Here is a 19,497-nt window from a genome sequence, read left to right on the forward strand (position 1 = left end):
CTCACGTACAAACCTCTCAGGCCAGACAACAAAGGTAAAACTAAAGAGAGAGAGAAAAAGTTTTGTTACTAAAGAGCTGATGCATTTTTTTTTCCTTTCGTATGCTAGCTACTTCATTCCCTTTTAATTTGGCCAACCAGAGACGAGATTGATGGAGCCAAACGACACCCAGTAAATGATGGACGAAGAGGAGCAGACAGCGGAAAGGGATGGGAGAGGTAAGGAGACGGGGAGGGACGCTGGCCGGCTCATTTCATTTCCAACATGCCAGAGGAGAGGGCCGGGACAATAAAGCAGATAAGGAACAATTACAGGAACAGCAGCACTGGAGCCTCTCCTTGGATGAGAAGAATAGAAAGACCAGCGCACGGTCGGGCGTGACGACGAAATCACAAAGTCACATGACAGTCAGGAGACAGCCAGGTCCAAAAACATTGGAGTGAAGCATGCGAGCCGCAAACACACTTGACTAGGTTTTGCCGTTGTGAAAATGGCTTCTTCTGGTTCCTTGGCACATTGTTCCTTTGGAGCCTTGATTAAGATCTTGTCTAAACAGCTCGCAGACACGTTGTTGGCAATGTACGTTCGTAAATCCTCGACCGCTGATCAACACAATGGCTTGCATTCCTCAAATGTGAAGGAAGTCACTTCGTATCGCTGCATCGCTACACTTTGGTGGACATGCTTGGAAAATGACCAACAAATACACACACGCGTGTCTGCTCGGAGCTCCGTCTACGTAGATTCTGCTCGTCCAGCGCTTACTTGATGATCGGAGCGGAGGTGCGGTTTGATCCGTGAACCAGCCCGACATGTGCGATTGAGTTTCAGAGGAGGCTCACGGGTTCCAGACTCGGGTTCCCCCCGAGGCCGCACACTTGAAAAGGCCGCCCGCTGGAGACATTCATCCTTCTCGGAAATGAACAAGACCTGCTTTGATGTCTTTGGCACAACACACACTTTGGTGGTGGGGAGAAAAAGGAATCATCGATTGATCCTCGTTTAATTGAGTCATTTGACAACACAGTGAATCATTGATTGTCAATGCAACACCAGAAATTGAGAGTAAAAAACACGTCTTGGAGTAAAAATGCAAAGTGAAGCGTGACGTGAGGGTAGCCGCTATATTTTCATGCCATCATTTTCCTGGAAGTCTGATTTCAAATTATTATTATTTTTTGAAGTGGTGGTTTTGCGGTGTTAACAGAAAAACGCAACGGCGATGTGGAACGAATTTGAGTCTTCATTGAACCTCACGTTCATATTTTGGGAAATTAAGAGAGAAGAGTGGACCACTGGATTTTAATTTTAAAGTCCATGTGAGAACTCTTTGGGCAGTAGGACCCAGAGGATTTGACCTGCGGACAACCTGGAGCAGATCACCTTTTTTTTGCGTGTCTCCAGTCTTTAAAAAAAAAAAAAAAAAGTGAAACAAAAAAAGTTAAGCGTGTCATCGACTGGCAGGAAATTGTCGAAGCAACAGGGGCAGACTTTTTCCTATAAAAGTCATGAGACAATCCACGCGTGTCCGCACTCAATAGACGCCCTCTCGTCACACACACATATAGCCCCTCCGCCCCGCCCCTCCCTATTCGGGCACCTTCGGGACAACATGAGCGCCTCCGTGGCGGTGTACCGGAGCATCTTCACCGAGGACCGCTTCAAGCAGGCCTTTGGCTCAGAGGAGGACAAGGCGAGCGCAGGCGCGAGCGCAGGCGCGCGCGCGCGGCTGTGGGCCAAGCTCGCCGGGAGCTGCAGGTGCTCACGGCGCGCCTGCATCCAACTGCTCCGTCACAGAGTTCCCATTTGCAACTGGCTGCCCGCGTACCGCTTCAAAAAATGCTTGTTGGGAGACACCGTCGCTGGACTGACAGTTGGCGTCCTTCACATCCCTCAAGGTCAGTCAGCGACACGCCATAATTAAGAATACCTGCACTGGATTTAAATCATAAACGTAATTTCACATATTGCCCAGTAGATGTTTACCTTGTTGGGAATAATTATATGTGGGCTCTTTCGTATCACTTTGGGTGAAAGGCAAGTCGTTAGAAAATCCTTAAAGTGTATATTCCGGTGTTTATTTATTAGCCAAGAGTCTAATTATTTTGCCACACTTTTTAAAATTAATTTTCCTAGAAATTAAAAGTGTCATTTCATTAGGTACAGGTTAAATTGTGCAACTTGAGCAGTGGTGATCTTATCTGGCTCACACTGAGTTTTGGAGTTTAAATTTTGATGTTTGATGCCGTGATTATTTTTTTCATGCGAGTGTGAAACTGGGAAGTCTCATTTGTCTCTTGTCAGGTGAAATTGGATGAATGAATTTTACACTCGGAGCATCCTGTTGAAATCATTTTGAAATGTTTTTATTCGAAGTTTATTATCGTGATTGCTAATCTAATTTTGAAAGGGCCTTTTGTGCTGAATAATGCATCTTAATTGATTTTAATCTATAAAATCTTAATCTTTTTAACACAGGGATGGCTTTCGCACTACTCACCCGTGTAGCGCCCATATTTGGCCTCTACACGTCCTTCTTCCCTGTGGTCCTCTACATGATTTTCGGCACGGGTCGCCACGTATCCACAGGTAGAGTCCTTCCTTCCTTCCTTCCTTCCTTCCTTCCTTCCTTCGTTCCTTCCTCCCTTCCTTCCTTCCTTCCTTCCTTCCTTCCTTCCTTAAGGACTTATCATCCGTCGCAGGTACGTTTGCCGTGGTCAGCCTCATGACCGGCTCTGTGGTGGAGCAGCTGGTGCCCGCCACGCCGGCCCAGTTGAACTCCAGTTCGCCCCAAGGGGCCGACTTTGAGCTCCAGAGGATCGGCGTGGCCTCAGCTGTCGCGCTTCTCTCGGGACTTATGATGGTGAGGTGGCATCTGGGACCGGCGATGATGGCCAAGATGACTCACGCGCCAATGATTTTGTGTTCCAGCTGTGTATGTTTGCTCTTCAGTTGGGCTTCCTCTCCACCTACCTGTCGGAGCCCATCGTGAAAGCTTTCACCAGTGCCGCCGCCTTCCATGTCACCAGCTCGCAGCTGCAAAGCATGCTGGGGCTTCGGCTGGCTCGCCACACGGGGACTTTTTCCCTCTTCAAGGTCAGTTTGCAGTCAAAGGTCAAAAGGTTCAGCCCGTTCTTTGACAATGTGTGATTGGCTGCCACTCATCAATTTGTACGTTCAGACTTTAGCGTCAGTGATGGAGAACCTGCCTCAGACGAACATGGCGGAGCTGCTGATCTCCTTGGTGTGCTTAGCGGTGCTGGTCCCAGTGAAAGAGCTCAACACACGCTACCGGCGACGCCTGCGGACGCCCATCCCGGTGGAGATCCTCACGGTCAGTTGGAGTGGTGACCTTCGTTTGCTTGTTCACCAATCTGGCAGGAGACAGCGGTGTCACGATCTGTCTCCGTTTGTTTCCTTGTTGCCATGGTTTCTGTTGGTGTGGCCCCTCCCCTCCTGTGTCTGCTCACAATCTATGTAATTGCCGTCACCTCCTTCTCGTTACCTGTCTTGTATTTAAGTCCTGTCTGCGTGTCACTTCCTTTCGGGTTGTTCTCGTTTCATGTCTTCTAGTCTTCAGTATGTTCTGTTATTCATGTCCGTAGTCGAGCAACTGTACTTTGTCTTTTGAGTTCGTTCAATTAACCCTGGTCCGTTCACTTCTTGACAAGCGAAGCAATTTGTGTTTTTTGTTTCTGCTCCTTCAGGTGATCATTGCCACGGGCGTGGCCTACGCTTTCTCTCTCGACTCCATTTATGACATTGAGATTGTCGGCCATATTCCAGCAGGGTAATTATTTCACAAGTGCGAATCCCTGACGGCTCCACTATTTGACTCGTCTTGCTTCTTTCTTGAGATTCCCCAAGCCCGAATTGCCCGCCTTGCACACGTTCCCCGCCATCGCCGGGGACACGGTGGCCATCACGTTTGTAGGCTACGCCGTGTCCGTCTCACTCGCCATGCTCTACGCCGACAAGCACGGCTATTCCATTAACCCCAACCAGGTGGTGTCTTCAAACCCTCGCTACAGCTTCTTAGCATTTTGCTCTGCTAACTTGGACACTTTGCAGGAGCTGCTGGCTCATGGTATCTCCAACACGGTGTCGTCATTTTTCACATGCTTCCCAAGTTCAGCCACTCTGGCCACCACAAACATCTTGGAAAGTGCCGGCGGACACACGCAGGTGGCTTCAAAGCAGAAAGTTTTCAATGTCGCTAAATGGATAACATAAGAAATAACATCTGGTTATCTGCAGTTCTCAGGCTTGTTCACCAGTCTGGTGGTCCTGATTGTTCTGCTGCTTATCGGACCGCTCTTTCACTTCCTACCTAAGGTGCGTTTGTGTGGCGTCTCAAAGGAGAAGGAGCTGGGCTCATTTGGTTTGTTTGTCCATAGGCGGTACTGGCATGCATCAACGTGACCAGCCTCAGGCAAATGTTCCTGCAGTTCCACGACCTGCCGCAATTGTGGAGAATCAGCAGGATTGATTTTGTAAGTTCTTGGATCGATCTAGAACTTGTTCCCTTGTTACCTTTCGATGGGCAGCTGATTGCAGAGGCATGGCTAATTGGTCTTTTTTTTTATTTTTTATTTTTTTCCATAGATGGTTTGGGTGGTGACCTGGCTGTCAGTTGTGGTTCTCAACGTGGACGTCGGCTTAGCCGTCGGGGTGATCTTCTCGATGATGACCGTTGTCTGCCGCACGCAAAGGTGTCTCACGTTTTTGCTGACAGTCATGAATTGTCTGCCCGTCTTATGAGAAGGGATTTTTTTTTTCTCTTTTGACAGAAGTCTTTTTTTATTTAAATTAATGAATTATTTTTTTTATATAATCTATTTATAAATAAATGTATCTTCTGAACTACGATGCCTTCACCAGGGCCGGTTGCGCCGTGCTAGGCCGGGCCAGCAACACAGAAATTTACAGACCACTGGAGAATCATAGTAAGGTGAGCATGCCATCGTAAAGTCCCAAGTGAAAATACATGTCTTCTAAATTTAGCATCCAAGACTTTAACAGCCCTGACAAATTTGAATGTCGGAAGAAATCAGCCTCTCTTCAAACATGTTCTCTCCAGTGCTACGAGGTGCCAGGGATGAAGATCCTGACCTACAACGGGCCCATTTACTATGGAAACCGCAGCTTCTTTAGGGAGGAGATGAGTCGTTTGTTGGGCTTGACGCCGGAGAAGGTCCGCAGCCGAGAGAAGGCCAGAAAAGCTCGGGAGAAGCGGGAAAGAGAGACCAACGTCATCACGGTGGTACGTTGGCCCCACTCAACCAAAAATAAAGAAAAGTATAAATTTTAAATTCATAAAATTCTGTTATCATTTTGCATTTGTGACTTTTGCCCTTCTTCAGGAAGGAGGCATTGCAAATGCATCTTTTTCATCCGAAAATGAGTTCTTTCAATTTGGTAAGGAGTGGCATCCAAAACACTATGCACGTGGAGAGTTAGATTTCATATAAAATGAGTCCATGTCATTTGAAAGATCTGATCACAGAATTCAGGTGTGGCCTAAGGTTTTCAGATTGTTTTGCTATCTGCAGAAACATCGGAGCATGATGTGCAGGCAGTACTGATCGACTGCAGTCGCGTGATATTCGTTGACGTTGCCGGAGCGAGACTCTTCACTCAGGTCGGTGTGCAAAAGACACACAAACGTCGCGTCGGCAAAAAAATAATTAATTTGCTTGCTTTTCAGATGTGCCACGAATGCCAAAAAGTCGGCCTCGCTGTGTTTTTGTCCAGCTGTAATGGTATCTAAGACCTTTGCATCTTAAATTATCTGTTCATTTTCGTCACAAACTTCTTTCTGATCTTTTTCTCCTAGAGAGCGTTTTAAAAATTCTCACCTCAAGCGGCCTCATGAACTACATGAAGCCCCAGCACATTTTCGTCACTGTCCATGATGCCGTCATGTATATTCAGCAGCAGAAGGTAGCACGTTAAGTCACACATGTCAACCTGTTTCCAACGCTTGCTCTTCGTTGCAGGGAAAACATCTAGAAGACACCACCACTGTTTGGGTCTGAAAATAATGCACGGCCATAGCAGGATCCGACTTTCCGGCACATTTCAAGAAGCAGTAGCCTGTTGTAGCATTGAGGCACCTATTTATGCTGAAGAAAATATTTGTTTGCAATCCAAATAGACCAAAAGGTGCACTGAACTGGTTCAATAGTCAATATATTTATATATTTTATAAATGCTTAAATATGAGCTTATGGACATGCAATACGGTTTGGTATTTGTCTGCAATTGTCTTCCAGTTGCTCACATAGAAGACTTTTCAAGGAAATGAGACTATGTTTTATTAAAAGAAGTGATTGCTTTCTTCATCTTTATAGTCTTTGTGTGTGCTAACATTTTTATTACAGGTTAGGAATGTAAAGTATGCTAGGCTCTTGCGTGATAAAGCCGGACAAGATGAAAATGTGATGAAAAACAGACAGGATGACTTCGGTACAATATCCGGATGATTTTGACACGCAAAGCTTCAACAAAAATAAATAACCTGTGCGGCTCACGTTTTACCATGCAAGGCAATTTTAGGTTAGTTAAACGTTACACCGCTACTCTGCTGCCCTCTAGCGGTTAAACGAGGAGCGTTCTCACGCAGAGTGTAACCTTGACCTAATCTAACAGCATCAAACTGGGACAAAAAAAAAGACAAAAATCTAATTATTTCCTCGCTTGATGTTTGATAGCCAAGTTTTTTTTTTTCTTTCAGTGCATATTTCAAAGAGGCCTCAAGACAAATTTGTACCCTTGTGGATTTTGCCTTTTAAGTGCACGGACTATATGTTTGACTAATTGGGCATAAAATAGACCGGTCTTATTAGATGGCACACAAGCCTTCTTTCCAACCAGCCAGATTTTACAAACAGACGTACTAACATGCAAACCATGAGCTCCACAGTTGACACATTAATCATGTTCATTTATTTGCCCTGTGTCAGATGTTTGTTTCCATACAAAGGAGATTTATGTCAACACTGATTCAATAAATTCAGATTACAATTGGAACTCTTTAAAAACAACGTAACAAAACGGACCGGTCCAGCGAGTCCATTAATTTTTTTTTTTTTTAATCTACGTCCCCACTAACACATGACGTTTACTTTAAGTGCTCTCCAAGTTCCTTGAAGCAAGACAGCTACCTTAGAAGTCACCTGAATGGAATGTAGTAAAACGTCATCAGGCAGAAAAGCAACTTGGAAACGAACTGACGCTCAAAGTGCCACAGTGGAACCAGAAGTCAAAATGATGCCATCCTGGTCTTGGCAGTTGAAGACAGGTTTCAAATACTTGGAGCTCCAGTATCAGTAAAGTCACATTCCATCATGAGGAAATCATCTCGGCAAAAAAAGTTGCTCGTGAAATCTCGTTGTATCAAGTGCACAACAGGTTGAACTTGTGAAAATATTTACTGATGCAGTGGAGGGAAATTAATTTCATTTTTAATACACTCAATTTTCATGTAAAAAAAAGGAATAAGTAATGAGGTAGTCAATATTTCACGTCGTTATTCATTACTGAATACCTTCGATCATAATGTAAGGATGAAACATGTTACACATAATTATAAAAAATTCAATCACTTCCCTTTTATCTCTGGACTCTCCAACTGAACAGTGTTCACAATCAGAGTAATTCAAATTTCTCTGTAAATTATCTGATTGCAGCAAAATCCGTCATAGACTACATCTCTGAATATAAATAAACATTCAAAAGGTTGACATAAAACCTCAAAGTGTTTTTTTTTTTTTTGGGTCACCACAAAATGTGACCAGTAAGGCACATTGCTTGTTCCAAAGCGATAAAACAATGTCAGTTTGACAAACTTGCATATATTATGCATTAAAGCTAACAAAACATTTCATGTTTGTGCATCTGTGGGTCATATTTGTAAATCAAAGGCAGTTTTATTGCGGTTGTCTTTGAGGTTATCAAAGAGGTTGCTGCACTCGGCACCTCCAACTAAGCCGTCTTGAGTTTGATTTGGAAAGACAGCTTGGAATCTTACAATTCTACCATTTGAAATGATCGTTAAATTCATGCAAAGAACAGATTTGTTTTTGCCTTTTGGGACCCCCACTCGTCTCAAGCGCATGTGCTCCTAACATCAACCACAAGGTGGCAGTATAGCCAGTGGTTCCGCATGACAAGACCATCCGGCGGTCAGCAAGGGAAGCAAATTTGGCGAACGCACATAATTTCACAGTTTCAAAGGACACTTTGAACATGAGCTTTGCGCTGATATTAACCTGAGATTTTTTTCACTTCAAAATTCAAACGCCATTTGGCAGGGATGAAAATAAAATACTAAATTCACTTCCCATTATTGCCTGGTCATGCATTTGAACCTGTTTGAGAAGTAAAAGTTTTCATCATGAATGTAATTTTCATCATCGCTCTTGGAGTAGCGAAATTTTTCATAGGCCTTTTCCGATTCGGTTCCGCTCCACGGCAATTTGATCTTTGACGCGTGGTTTACGATCACATCACTGCATGAGCCGACATGGAGAGAGCCCAGGCCGTCAATGAAGAACTCTGAGGAGATATAAAACATTTGCCTTGTGATTAATGTTCTTTCTCCCCTGATTTTTCAATCATAAAGCAATTTGGTCATTACAGCCTCAGCGAGACCACAAAAAAAATTACCATCATAATGAATTATGAAAATAACCAAACGTCAACTAACATGCATATTCATCACAGATATGTTTTGTTATATTGATAGTTTTCTCCAAACAAAGACTAAACCTCAAAACCAGTGAAATCAACATTTGTCTTGTGAGCAAAAATGTGAAAATCAAGTTTGCGGTCAAACCAAACACAAAAAGGAAATACCACATTATGTACTTAAAAACAAACACATAGCACATCCTGTCTTCAAAAATAAAAGCGAGTGCAAACAAAACACTAATGAACATGGGGAAACTAGATAAAGCAGAATTCCAAACGACAAAGATGCAAAAACAGACCTGGATATGACGAGGGGAGGACCAGCACAAAGTGTAGAGCAGACAAGAGAAGCATAAATAAATAAATACAAAGTGACAAGGAGAAACACTTGGACAAGACACGAGTGGCTGAGCGAGCTGATTGGACGACACAAGGGGCGGGGCTAACGAGAGACCACTGACAAGAAAAGGGACAAAAAGGAAGGGGGGACAGTTTCCGTTCATTTGAATGTTTGGAATGATGGATGCGGTTCCACAGGCAGTCAGCTACTCACCTAGATGGCCTCGCCGAGCCAACCGTGGGTTGAAGCCCACCTGCTGCACTTTGTCCGTTCTCCCCATGAAGAAGTTAATGACAGCGTCGGTGACCACGCAGTTAGGAAAGCCCTCGACGGCGTGATGGAAGCCTTGCCGGATGTGGATGCAGTCGCCGTCGTCTCCGCCCGCTTCCACTGAAATGGTGTGACGGAATGTGGACGTCCAGCCGGTTGCTTCTCGAACCGCTCCGCCGACCTGCAGCATGGGAAACAATCAAGTAGATATGTTTTCTGACATCCATCAAGGCCACGGAGAGGTCACGAGAAGAGACAATGGCATCGTTTCATTCGTCAACACGTCGCTCATGTGCAGCGACTGCAGGAAGTCACAACAAAGGCAGCCAGTTATCACGGCTCCACAACATTCTTTCGCTTTAGGAAACATAAAAATTTTTGTTTATCACCAGGACTACAAACAAGGGAAGTCTCGGTCTGCTGGGTAAAGCAAGCGTGTCAGGTTCTTCAAAACTGGGACAAGGAACTTAAAAAAAAATAGCACTGCGCACTTCCTAAACAGATGTTGGACAGTATCTTCTCTTACCAGATCCAGACTGGTCCTCTCGAGAACATCCACCATCTTCTCCAAGTTGGTGTCGGCTTTGAAGATGAAATCATCATCCACCCAGAGCACGTATTTAGTGGTCACTTGAGACACGGCCAAATTTCGTCCAGCAAACCAACCCTGAAGATCAAACTGGGAATGTTGATTGATCCCGACACGCGGCGACGCTTGCTTGAAATTGAGATTGACCTTTCCGAAGGGCATAATGAATTGCTGGACGTGAGCTCCGGTCACTTTCTGCGGGTGCTCGTTATCATCTGCCACCACGATGGGCACGGATGGATAAAATTGCCGTATGCTGTCGATGAGATCTTTCAGTTTGTCGTAACGTAGAAAGGTCTTTGTCACAATGGTAACCAGCTCGCTGATGTTGCTCTCTTAGAAGGAAACACAAAAAAATCATCACAATTCGAAATTGTAAAAAAAATAAAAATAAATACTATAAAATATAAACACAAAAAAATATCCGCTGTCCAAAAAAAAAATAAATATATATATATATATATATATATATATATATATATATATATATATATATAAGAATAAATACTATAAAATATAAATACAAAGAAAATCCGCTGTCATAAATGTTCACCAACCTTTTGGAGGATAGCCAGACTTGTAAAGTCTCGGGGTGGCGGGGTGGCCAATTTTGATGGTGAAAAATGAGTTGTGACTTTCAGTTGCAAACTGAACTGTGGAAAAAAACACAAATGCAATGAACGCTGCGATTCCATTTCAGACAATTGTCACTCTTGAAAGAACAAAAGGCTCCGTTGCGCAGGACTGTTTGCAAAGGGTGTGCGGTTTGAGTGGAGGCGTGCGCCTGCGCCTGCACTTCTGTTCTTATCTGACATCAGCAGCCCAGGGCGGGCGTGCAGAAGCAAGTACCAGCTCATATCAACTTCTCGATGTATAAAGTCTGGCAGAAACCTGTACTGAAACCTTATTACAATGAGAAAAGCAAAAAAAAAAAAGGCAAGACTGAGGTTGCATAAGTGTGCACACCCTCATCTTTTTAGAATTTACCATTTAAAGTGCTTCAGATGAACTTCAGCTGTTCTTTAACTGACTTTTTGCTTTCTAGCAAAAGCCTGACGTTTGGAGAACTGCTTCAAAATGCGAACGATTATCTGTCAACTTGAAGAGGGGGACAAAGTCCTTTTATTGCCTTCCTGATACGTTTCTACGAGAGCGGGGGTGTTCAAAGTTTGATCATTAACTATGAGTTGATCAAGGTCTCTTTGCGTCACAATTTTTTTGTCTAGTATCTTCCGCGGGGCAGCGCAAATACAAACGATGTAAATGAGAGTCAAATCAGTACGCTTTGTTTGTTGCACCTGTGTCTGCTGTCCTGGGATGGAAGATGGTGTTGGTGTAGGTGACAAACTGCAATTGCCTGTTCAGGGCTGACAGAAAAGCACTGGAGAGCATCAAGCGCGCCGTTCCTCCTCCTGCCACCGAGACCCTCTCCACTGTAGCCGCCATATCGAAAGTCCCCAGTGTGGCGGTTAAATATACCTGCGTTGCCATTTCATAAGAAAAAAATTAATATAAATATTTTTTCAGTGATGCAGACTTGCTCAACTTACCGTGTGGTTTGATGCTGCTTCTTCAAAAAGACCTAAACCTAAAAAAAAAAAACAATAAATGAAGATATACTGCACATCATCTGCAAGCGGCTAAAGCTAACGTAGCTTTGCACGCCGCCGTTACCTGGTATGATGATGGTGTTGAGAGGTCGCACTGCAACGCCCTGGGAGGGAAACTGAAGAGGACTGTTGGCTTTATTTACGATCAGCACGTCTGCCGGACTGGACGACCTTCATACACACACCACTGTGGTTTAGTCACCGGAAAAAAAAATGGCCAATCAACCCCAACAAGACTCGACAGTGTAGAACTTGACAAAACAGTTCAAGCGATAATTGTCCATTAATTGGCAGCTCAAATTTTGGATGCCTTTTGATTGAGCAAAGGGTTGTTGCACCATTTCCTCTTTCCTGCCACATTGCTGAGGATTTGATGCAACCACTACGAGGTGCAACTTTGACCGCAAAATGAAGATTGGCTTCAATCGAAACCTACTTCCACTTTGCGTAGTGCAAATATTATCGTATCTGCTGAGAATTGATCATTTATTATAGCATATTTTCCTATAAATCACTCGGAGTACAAGTTACAGCCAGCGTAATGCAAAAAAAAAAGACATATATAAGTTGAAACGGAGTATAAGACTCATTTTTGGGGGAAATGTATTTGATAAAATGTAACACCAAGAACAGACTGGAATAGGCAACAACAGACTGAACGCTACGCTATGCTAACGTTACATAAACAAGAAACTGAGAACGTGGCTGACGTAACATATTATTCAAATAACTATAGCATAAATAACTTGCTAAGAAGTTTATCGAACCATCCGTGTCACACCAAATCATTAAATTCAACGATAAGTCGCTCCTGAGTATAAGTCCACCCGCGACCAAACTCTGAAAAAAAAAATGCGACTTATAGTCCGGAAAATACGGTGATTATCTCACGAATTTACGGTAAGAGGTTATTCAAGCCGAAAATCTTCTGATGCCGTTGACTCGGCATGTGAGGAATTTACCTGATTTGAACGCGGCTGTATTCTCGAGCTCGCTGATGCTTCACGTCTTCGGGGTCGGGATGGGATTGTAAAAACTTCACGTCCAGCTGGTGGGCCTTTACGCGTGGGAAGAGCAGGTTGGAGAAAGGCAGCCGAAAAGTCTCCTTGTCAGCCACGCAGACGCACGCGTTTCTTGCCAGGCGACTGAATCGGTGAAAGAAAAACAAAAGTGTGACGAGCAGCGTCGGCCGATGCGAAACAAAAACTTACCACGCGACCTCCTCTTTAATATTATAGGAAATATCATGGTAGTCATCGAGGAGGTCTCGAACGTGCTCCCTGATGGCCGTCTCCGCTTCATTGGTCCTGCCCGGCCGCAGGTCAACTCCCGAACCGCTCGGGTTCGGCACGTTGAACAGCACCAGCAGCAGCAGGAAAGAGCCGATCGCAAGCACGCCTAGCCACTTGCGAGACAAGACGCGCATCTGCGAACCAGATTATTAATAATGACGTTAATAGTGACTCTCTATATGACTACTATATTTTGCAACTTTGAGAGTGAATTTGAGAAGTGATTGTAATTTCCCTTTGCTGACTTCCCCTGGATGGTGTTTGTTCATTGTTGGCAATACAGTGCCACGCCCCCCCCCCCCCTCCCTCCCCATGCAGCAAAACATGATACCATCTGATGTCAACACAAAGAAATTAATGGAGTTAACGTTTGTTAAAGCAAACATGCAGTTATTGTCTCGTGTCCATCCAAATAAAAAAATGAGTCAACAAAAACTCACACACTTACAAAAATGACAAATTGATATGATTTTACATGGCTAGACATTTGGTCCTGGACTCAGCAATTGGCCAATCGGGTTTCCCATTCAAGCAATCCGAAATTGCCGGCACCCATTTGAAAAACATTGTGGAAAGATCTTTAAATCAAAAGCCGACTTATTCCACTTTAGGAATCTTTTGTATTCTGCTTTGTATCATTAGTTTGTAATTGTAACTCTTAATTATATTTTGCAAAGACAGTGCCCGCTACATTCTTGCATGAAAATATCCTCTTGACTAAAGATGACTTTCCGACACAGAACAGAATTTTGGCCATGATCCTGATGACGCGCGCGTGTGTGTGTGCAATTTCAAGAATTGCACAAACTTGTACTTTTATTTTTTGAGCTCTTCCTGCGTTATTTCATTTTCCTCACATTCCTTGCAATTATTGCAATGGATCTTTTTGTAATTAATTCACTTCACTCGCTCGCAGTTAGCCAACAGATAATGGATTGCCATATGAGGAAAACATGCTCGAATTTGAAATCTTTGGCACAAACAACCACCGAGGAAAACTTACTCAAACAAAAAGGCAGGCAGGCTTACCGTGCGCCGGCAGCAGCTGGATACTCGGTCCGGTCTTGTGATCGGTCCGATCTTGTGTGATCCGAGTGCGTGCGCATTGGGAAGTTGCATGCCTTGGTCGTGGGTGGGGCTCGATCGTCACCGCCGAGTGACGTCAACAAATTAAAGTCCGTGCTGGTCGGTTGTCCATTTCACAACGGCGCGCGCAGCCCTGAGCTCGGGTGCGTTCCAAGAATGTTCCGATGTGTGTTTCTTTTGAATGACTGAAACTCTCTGGTGCACGCGTGCATGTGGTGCAAACTATAATAACTCAGCACGTAAAGAAAAATACAAAAATTGGAGAAATTTTAAGAGTGATTAAAAACTTTAGACCATTTTGAATAATTGTTTTCCTTTCAAAATTGGGAGCCCTAACCCTTGATATGCCGAGTTTTTCCATTTTTAATTTAAAATCAGATGTATTGTTTAGAATTATTAAGAAGCCAAAATAAATTATTTTATTTTATTAATAAGATGATGATTATGTGCGTGCGCCCCTATGGCCAGTGAGTTGTTGTGTCACTGATTTCTGACCACGTCCCTGAATTTACCCCAAACGGAAAGATAATATTTCAACTCAATGAACAAATAGCTCGTTTGCGGTTGAGGTTTCTGTTTCAACGTGTCAGCCGTGTGATTGACAGGTGGTCTGCCTTGTTGTGACATGTTGCAGCTGAATGCAAACATTCAAAGATATTTGCTGGTTAAAACAATTAATTCAATCATGAATGGGGACTTCCAACTGTCGATTGAGATAAAGGCCTTGCCATGCAAGAAAACAAAGTTAAAAAAAGAAAGACAAAAAAAAGAAGAGAAGAAAAACAAGCACCTTGGCCTTCACTTTCTCGGAAACACAAATAACCTTGGTCTCAGCAGATGTGAGCATGATTGCTCCCAGCACAGGAAGAGGAAAACCACTGCATCTGCAACTGCTGCATAGTGACTTGCAGGCGGAGTCAATTCTTTTGTGGAATTTCCCTCCCAAGCTGCCATGCTCCTTTGGAGAGAAAAAAAACAGGCATGCTACGTTGTGTTCTAGTTCAGTGTTGACATGTCGTGCAAGTGTCTCTATATTGTGAAAAAATAGACCGAATCTCCCCATTTAATAAAATAAATAGTTGTACATTTTGAATTTGGATGTAAATGTCCGTAGAAATAATCATTTGGCGCACATTTGATTTAGTTTGTGAGGGGAGGGCGCCATCTTGTGGTAAAAAATGTTACAACATCAATTCAACCCTCTCTCCCGCTTCAGCTCTGCGCTCCAACTGTTGTTTTTTTATATATTTAATTTTTATTTACAGTTCAGGACACTCATTCACAAATTTACTCGCATTTATGATTAGATTTTAAACATTAAAAAATGTTTTGCTGTATGTTCATGCGCTCAACTTAGATTTCCAAAATGTGTTTCTGAACAGCTTTAGGGTAGGCGTTGCCAAGTTCAAAATAAAAACCGACAAATCTGTGGGCTTTTGAAATAAAATCATCTAAACAATCCACTTGTGATAATAGACTATCTTGAGGTAGTTTCATGAACCTGGACATGTGCTATAATATCTAAAATTTGCCTTTATGGCAGTGGTAGCAACACGAGAGCATCAGATGAATTCAAATGCTGCACCTGACCCGTGGATGTTGAAATTGAGACGATTTGAATTGAAAGTAGATGATTGCAGTGGACACGCTGCCTCGTCAACAAAAGGATAATTGCTCAATTTACTGTTCACGATGCAATTAAATACATTTGCAATTCCTATGAGGCAGATCAATTACAGATCCCATCAGCCGTTGAATGGCCTGTTTATTTATCCTGACAAACCGGACGAACGACACAAATTGGCTTTTGTTGTCAAACTGTGAGTTCATGAATTTAAAAACAGAAGCTGTATGTACTTTATAATTATGGACTTCAAGTGAAACACAAATGCATTGTTGCTATTAGCATGCATATGGCTAGCGGAAGAAGCTAACGTAGCGGTTTACTTATTCACTCAGTGCTTCATCGAACAAAGAGATGAACTTTTGTTTGCCGTCATTGTAGACAACTATTTGTAAAAAAAACAAAAAAAAAAACGTCTTTTATTTGCTTCTGTTCATGAATTTACATACAGAGGCCGTACTCTATCCTTACGAACTTCAAGTGAAAGACAAACGCATTGTTGCTAGCAACTAGCACGCCTACGGCTAGCTGAAGAAGCTAACGTAGCGGTTTACATATTCAAGCTAACTTTTGTTTGCCCACTGCCTGCCAGTCATTGTAGACAACTATATTACTATTTATAAAAAAAGAAAAAAGTCTTTTGTTTGCGTATTTTATGAGCATAAGCGGCTCTAAATGTGAAAAGGTGATCTCAACAACAACAGTTTTATAAGTGTGCACCCCCTCACAAGTGAGGATGGGCTATTTTCAGGACGAAGCACTTACACTGAAATTCATGTTCGGTGGGATTCAGCACAAAGCATTTTGAGTGGCCCTCAACTCTTTTGTTCTGTTTTGGCTTTCTAGCAGAACAATATGTTTTATCTAAGCCCCAAATTTCATACATACAAAAAAATCATCAATGAATCTTTCTCGTTGAGCTACGAGAGCAATGGTAAGTTGCTTATTGAGTATTCATCATCACAGTAAAAGAATGTGTTTATAAAAAAGTACGTTTATTTCGAACTTTGAACGCAGTAATAAACACAAATGTACGTATTCTTTTCATTGGTTTGGAAGGTTTGGAATGCGAATCCTCAGTTGTCTCCATAAGGCGACTCCTTCATTGTGTGGATGGATTTTTTTGGTCTTCTATTACAGCCCCTGAAGAAACCTGTAGCAAAACACAGCAGGCACTTTTAAGATGCCAATTTATTTCTACTTTCACATTTCAAACTTTTATTCGCATGAGGGTCTCAAATAGTCAAGTCAGGTATGTTTTTGTTATTTGCACACAAGCTTGAGAGAGCAGAAGCTTGATGGTTGGACCAGTCCAGGTCTTGCTCATCCCACAGAGAACAGACGGATGGATGGATGGATGGATGGATGGATGGATGGATGGATGGATGGATGGATGGATGGATGGATGGATGGATGGATGGATGGATGGATGGATGGATGGATGGATGGATGGATGGATGGTTCGGCCAATGTGTGGGCCCATTAAAAGAGAAAGCGTCTCACCTCAGCCTACACTTGTTGACAAAGATTCCTCTCCTCTCAGGATCTGCTGTCCTCCAGGGACCACTGTCTGGATAAAAAAAATATATATCAGAGCGACATTGGGCACAACTCAATTTTTTTTTCTCTTATTGATCGTATTGGACTGAGCAAGTCTATACCTAATATGATTGATTGGTTATTGATTAAAGTCACACCCACCGGTCTCAGAATTTCTTCTTCCCATTAAACCAACAAAGATGTCATGCATTTCCCCTGAAAAGAGTCAAAGTTACACATGAATCATTTAATATTTTTTTTTTAAAAAACAAAGTAAACTTACTTTTTTGTGGTTGTTGCACAACGTTTGTATCTGAAACAAATATTGCAAAGAAATGTATTAATTAATTTGTGTATGTTTGTGCGCGTGTATTTTCAACTCACCGTCAGCGTCTCTTCTGCCCATCAATCCCACAAAACTGTCATAATCCAAATCGCTGAACCTCTTCATCGGATTCCGTTTGGGGATATTCAAACCCAGACTTTCCCGCTGTAACGAAAAAAACAAAACAAATGAATCCATGGAAAATGTCGGCAAAAAATCAGCAAAACTCACAAGTGAAGTTAACTTGCGCGACTCGGGATCCTCGCATCTGGATTGACTGCATCGAAGTTTGACAAGGAGGAGCAGAAACACGAGTAAAAAGCGTCTCCTCATTTTCACAGCTACACCTGCAAAATATCACGATGAGGGTTTTTTTTCCTGCCTAATGGTGATTTCATTCTTCTTTAATCCAGCAACCGATTTGGTGCGCATTGCGTGCGTAAATACGCACGAACATACCCAACGCAAAATTGCGTGGTTTTTTTTGTCATTGTAATAATTTCATATCATCCAAGATTATTTTCTTACCTGTTGTTTGTAGAAGGTGCCCGAGTGCTGAGTGCAGAGAGAGCTGCTCCGATAAATGTGGTGAGTCTCCACTTTGTGGCAATAAATAAACGCTGGATATCTGCGTAAAGCCAATCAGCAAGTGGAACGTAGGTAGGTGGACTGGAGCCTCTTATATCATGCTGGGCTGAAAAGGTTCGTCGCCTGCTCAGTGATGGGTTCTCCCCACCCCCTGTCACACACGCACGCGTAAACACAGAGCGCGTCATAAAGCCCACACACATTTGTGGAAGGATAATTAAGGCACAAGAACATGACACTCATGGAGAAGAGAAAAAAAAAACAAAAAAGCAGAAGTCCATTTTCTTGGATCTGACTGAGTTAGGCGATGCTGGCGCTGGTTGACATGGTCACTGTCAAGATGTTAATCTTTTTAGGAAGTCATTACAAAGATAGCAGCTGCCTCTGCTTGACACTGTGCGAGATGGTGATGAATGCGACGACAAGATGGGTCACGCAGCAGCTGCGCTCGGAGCGGACTTGCCCGCAACTCACGAAACCAAATAGGAACCCCAATCAATTGGGATGTTGTGGCAAACGTCAATAAAAAAAACAGCACGAATTTTCCCCCAATTTTTTTAAAATACTGTAGACAGGATAAATAAATAAATAAATAAATAAATAAATAAATATGTTGTGGGTATTTTTTTTAAAAAATACTATAGACAGGATAAATAAATAAATAAATAAATAAATAAATAAATAAATAAATAAATAAATAAAATTTGTGGGTAATTTTTTTAAAAATACTGTAGACTGGATAAATAAATAAATAAATAAATAAATAAATAAATAAATAAATGAACATATTTTGTGGGTAATTTTTTTAAATACTGTAGACAGGATAAATAAATAAATAAAAATAAATAAATAAATAAATAAATAAATAAATAAATAAATAAATAAATAAAATTTTGGGGTAATTTTTTAAAAATACTGTAGACAGGATAAATAAATAAATAAATAAATGAATATATTTTGTGGGTAATTTTTTTTAAATACTGTAGACAGGATAAATAAATAAATAAATAAAAATAAATAAATAAATAAATAAATAACTAATATCTATACTTTCTGGGTAATTCTAATTTCCAAATATACAGCTATTATAATAACTATTAATGGTAAAGAGACTTTAACAGTATAGCTGTGGATATTGCCCGGCAAAAACTGATGTCCTGTTTGTGCATCGCTTGTGCAGTTTTAATTCCATAAAGTCCAAAATTTTGAAGTTTGTGTGTCGAAACGGTGCAAACAAACATAAACTGCGGCAGTACTGCAGCTCTTTTCGACAATGTCAACAAAGCTTGGAGTGAATTCTTGTAGGTGTTTTCTCAAACCTCTGAGATTGAGGTGTCAGATAATGGATGGATGGATGGTACGAGAACAACACGTTTTCAAATCTGTCCCGCATGACGTAATTTCCAACAACAATTTGAAATGTGGACTTGCATCAGTCCATCTGAGGTGAATTTAGGCCTAGGAAAACCGGTGATGATCTTGGGTGTTGTTCCAGGCTTGGCTCACTCGTTATGTAAATCACATTGAGCCATTTGCGCTC

General features: G+C 42.2%; 3 protein-coding genes across 3 annotated transcripts; 1 reads left to right on the forward strand and 2 right to left on the reverse strand.

Moving 5' to 3' along the window:
* The first annotated feature begins 1,597 nt into the window (after positions 1–1,597).
* Positions 1,598–6,350, forward strand: slc26a10 (solute carrier family 26 member 10). Its single transcript, XM_049752746.1, has 18 exons — positions 1,598–1,898; positions 2,479–2,589; positions 2,703–2,863; positions 2,932–3,096; positions 3,182–3,334; positions 3,708–3,790; positions 3,858–4,005; positions 4,072–4,185; positions 4,258–4,335; positions 4,398–4,493; positions 4,606–4,712; positions 4,882–4,951; positions 5,081–5,263; positions 5,364–5,418; positions 5,553–5,641; positions 5,708–5,762; positions 5,837–5,943; positions 6,000–6,350. The coding sequence occupies exons 1-18, from the start codon at positions 1,613–1,615 to the stop codon at positions 6,036–6,038; spliced, it is 2,100 nt and encodes a 699-aa protein (XP_049608703.1). The 5' UTR covers positions 1,598–1,612; the 3' UTR covers positions 6,039–6,350.
* Positions 6,351–7,790: 1,440 nt separating this feature from the next.
* On the reverse strand, positions 7,791–13,988 carry b4galnt1a (beta-1,4-N-acetyl-galactosaminyl transferase 1a). Its single transcript, XM_049752747.2, has 11 exons — positions 13,825–13,988; positions 12,715–12,929; positions 12,466–12,648; positions 11,568–11,674; positions 11,444–11,481; positions 11,192–11,372; positions 10,451–10,546; positions 10,041–10,228; positions 9,831–9,971; positions 9,248–9,485; positions 7,791–8,559 (listed from the first exon to the last, which is right to left on the reverse strand). Exons 1-11 carry the CDS (start codon positions 13,912–13,914, stop codon positions 8,348–8,350), a joined length of 1,689 nt encoding a protein of 562 aa, XP_049608704.1. The 5' UTR covers positions 13,915–13,988; the 3' UTR covers positions 7,791–8,347.
* A 2,491-nt stretch (positions 13,989–16,479) lies between these two features.
* tac3a (tachykinin precursor 3a) lies at positions 16,480–18,078 on the reverse strand. Its single transcript, XM_049753059.2, has 7 exons — positions 17,898–18,078; positions 17,601–17,716; positions 17,429–17,534; positions 17,328–17,357; positions 17,207–17,260; positions 17,009–17,075; positions 16,480–16,658 (listed from the first exon to the last, which is right to left on the reverse strand). Exons 2-7 carry the CDS (start codon positions 17,700–17,702, stop codon positions 16,640–16,642), a joined length of 378 nt encoding a protein of 125 aa, XP_049609016.1. The 5' UTR covers positions 17,703–17,716; positions 17,898–18,078; the 3' UTR covers positions 16,480–16,639.
* Positions 18,079–19,497: the final 1,419 nt, after the last annotated feature.

This window comes from Syngnathus scovelli, chromosome 2 (assembly GCF_024217435.2).
Source record: "Syngnathus scovelli strain Florida chromosome 2, RoL_Ssco_1.2, whole genome shotgun sequence".
In the NCBI taxonomy this organism is placed as follows: Eukaryota; Metazoa; Chordata; class Actinopteri; order Syngnathiformes; family Syngnathidae; genus Syngnathus; species Syngnathus scovelli.